The sequence below is a fragment of the Gossypium arboreum genome, chromosome 8 (genome assembly GCF_025698485.1).
Source record: "Gossypium arboreum isolate Shixiya-1 chromosome 8, ASM2569848v2, whole genome shotgun sequence".
In the NCBI taxonomy this organism is placed as follows: Eukaryota; Viridiplantae; Streptophyta; class Magnoliopsida; order Malvales; family Malvaceae; genus Gossypium; species Gossypium arboreum.
The window spans coordinates 34,287,153-34,290,208 of NC_069077.1; the positions used below are offsets into that span (position 1 = coordinate 34,287,153).

General features: G+C 29.9%; 1 protein-coding gene across 1 annotated transcript; it reads right to left on the reverse strand.

The window, feature by feature from the left end:
• Positions 1–411: 411 nt before the first annotated feature.
• On the reverse strand, positions 412–2,411 carry LOC108467597 (60S ribosomal protein L18a-like). The gene is made up of 2 exons (XM_017768293.2): positions 2,127–2,411; positions 412–1,057 (listed from the first exon to the last, which is right to left on the reverse strand). The coding sequence occupies exons 1-2, from the start codon at positions 2,253–2,255 to the stop codon at positions 785–787; spliced, it is 402 nt and encodes a 133-aa protein (XP_017623782.1). The 5' UTR covers positions 2,256–2,411; the 3' UTR covers positions 412–784.
• Between the last annotated feature and the right edge of the window lie 645 nt (positions 2,412–3,056).

Here is a 3,056-nt window from a genome sequence, read left to right on the forward strand (position 1 = left end):
AGTGTTTGGATGAATCTGTGTAAAATATATTCTGTTGTTCGACAGATTTCTTGAAAATAATTTCTGAAAAAGCTATTTTAAATTAAACAAATATGTATTTAAAATTTATTATCTTTTCATTATTTAATTGAGTTTATTTTATATATATATATTAATAAATTTATATTTAATATCAAGCATGTACAAGTTGTCAAGTTCTTATATTACTCTAAAAAAGTTAGACAAAAAGATTTTAAACCATTATATAGGAACCATTGCCATGTTTTGGGATTTAACTTGGACAAAACAATAATTCAAGCCTTAAAACAAAAATATTTGCTTAGTTCAAACTGAAATGGAAGAACAATTGCCTAACTTAGTGGATCAATAATAAATTCAAGCCCTAATGTAGTATCAGTTACCAAATTCAAGTTCCAAAAAATGATACACCATCAAATTTATTAGAAAAATTGTGAAATAAATCCATCAATTTCTTTTACTAAAGTGTCCTAATTGCCTTTGAGAAACAAAAACCTTGGCCAATAAAGTTCACACATTGCAAACCAGCTCATCGAAGTAAACAAAATGTGATAGTAAATCAAAGAAAATTCAACTTCAACTAGTCAGATGTGGCCTAAGCTTCTCAAATGAAAAACAATATCCAATCAACAAACTGGCAGATGTTCTGTACTAAAAATTTTAGAACTATAAACCATATTAACTCCCTTCTTATTGCAATGAGAGAACTTAAACAAGTTAAGCTTTGATGCCTTGTAAGTGGTCTTCAACTTCCTGGTAGGCGGCCTCACCTTCTTGACCACCAATGGATTTTGGAGTTGTGGAGCTGCTTGGTGCTATCTCTCTTGCATAGCTTGGCTGGGATAGTTGTAGTCTTGAAAATCTGGATACATGGGAACTGGACTCTATAGCGAGAAGCCATCTCAATGTACATCTGTTCAACAACTCCGTTTAGAGTAGTGTCACGGTATTCCTTGTACATGTTATGATAACCAGTACGACTTTGGTAGCGGAGCCATATACCATAATTCTTGATCTTGGTAGGGTTCTTCTCAAATATCTGTAGAGAAATTTGATTTAGATACCAGGCATTAAAAATAATATCAAAGAATGCATCAAAAATTGTGTTGCCTTGGGTGTACAAATGATCAATATGCAATCACTAACTACAACATTTTTTAAAATCAATTATGTGACCAAATGAATCATTAATGCAATCACAATCAGCAAAACAAAGATGAATAAGCTACAACGTGCAATTTTCTAAAATGAAGTCAATAAGAAAGCCTTAAAATTAGATATTTCTTAGCTATCTATGTTCCCTACTACTCTCAAGACAAATTTAAAGAGCTTAAGAACACAATCTCCAGTGTAAATTGAAGAGTAATGAGCTAAGCATTGGCAATCCACACAAAGTAGCTTCAGACATTAATCAACATACGCTAGCTATAAAAAAGAATGTAAAATATACGTTTCTTTTTCAAATTTCCACACAGTATCCCACAATAAATCACTTGATACAAAGTGGATTATCAAAGGAATAACATTGAGAATATACCTCATTGATGGCAATGACTTGACTATTACACTGTATTAACAAAAATAACATAAAACCTACTCTCAAATCCTTTCAAAATTCAACTAATGTCCCTGCCAGTAGCCATTTCCCATGCTGCACAGCTCATCCAAAATATATAATATAGCTAATCCAAGCAAAGATAAACTTTAGCTTCTAATTTGATTCCTGGTTACTAATTGTCTCTAGGAAAGACAAAAACTAATTACATTTTAAAGTTAATCGGCCATAGCAATTGACAGGAAAAAACAAAACAAAGAAGAAAGAAAGAGCAACTTATTTGAAATGTCAAAGCTCCATTGAACTAATCCTGATATAATTAATCATCATTGTTTATGAAGCTAAATTTTCATTTTTCAACTTATAAAATAGCATAAGCGATAAAAATGGTTCAATCCTTGTGATTTCCTAATTTCCATCATCAATCAAACTAAAACTAAACACACCCAATAAATCAAATGAGCAAACTAGAGCTCAGATCTTTCTAGCCCAGTTCTAGAAAAAAAATTCATTGACAAAAATCAGTTCCGAATCTTGACAATTTTGACTCAACCAAATGAAATTGATGTCCACATTGAAGCTTTAGCCCACGACCGATCCTCATTATCAATAACTGTTTCGAGGCAAATCGAGCATGAAATAGAGCCAAAAGACTTCCCTCCAATTTTGCAATCAACACCATCGCCTGAAATATAGAAAATAAAAAGCATAAAAAACTTACAGAACGGATGAAGAAGGAGAAGGAAGATGAAGAACGGAAGAAGGAGAAAGAATATGGTGAGAAGGGAGGAAGACATTTTCTTTAAAACACTCATCTCATTTACCGTGTTTTATAAAAAATTTTACATTAGGAAAATATTTTCAGCTAAACAAAACTGGAAAAGGCTGAAAAGCTTTTCCGGAAAATATTTTACTTCCAAACAAACAAACGTACTCTAAATAAAATTTGACTATTCGTTAAATTATATATTTTGATACGTAACATAAATTATTTTAATTTTATATCAGTTAAGTGAAAGAAAAAAAATGAATTATGTATATTTATAAAATTATCTATTATATATTTTAAATTCACAATGCAATGTAGGAGTTTTATTTACCCTTAGGTATGATGAAATCCAAAGTTGAGTTAGGTCCAACATTTAGATAGAAAAGAACATCTATACTTCCTCTTTCTCTATTTTCAAATTCTAATTTAAATTTTATTTAAAAAATGTCCAACTATTTAATATTTGAATAATCTAGTGACCAATTCAACGTGGGAGCTTTGGCCATATGAGTTGTGGCTAAAGTGAAATCTACTAAAAAGTTATAGCTTCTCTATTATTCAATTTATTTTAAAAATTTTAAATATAATTCAAATAATAATAGTTAAATTCATTATGTCAAATTTTGTTAATTAATCTCATATGCTGAGATTATAGATTTAATATTGTTTTTAATTTGATTATTTTTCAATCGTTGTCTCATGAGGTCAAAGTTT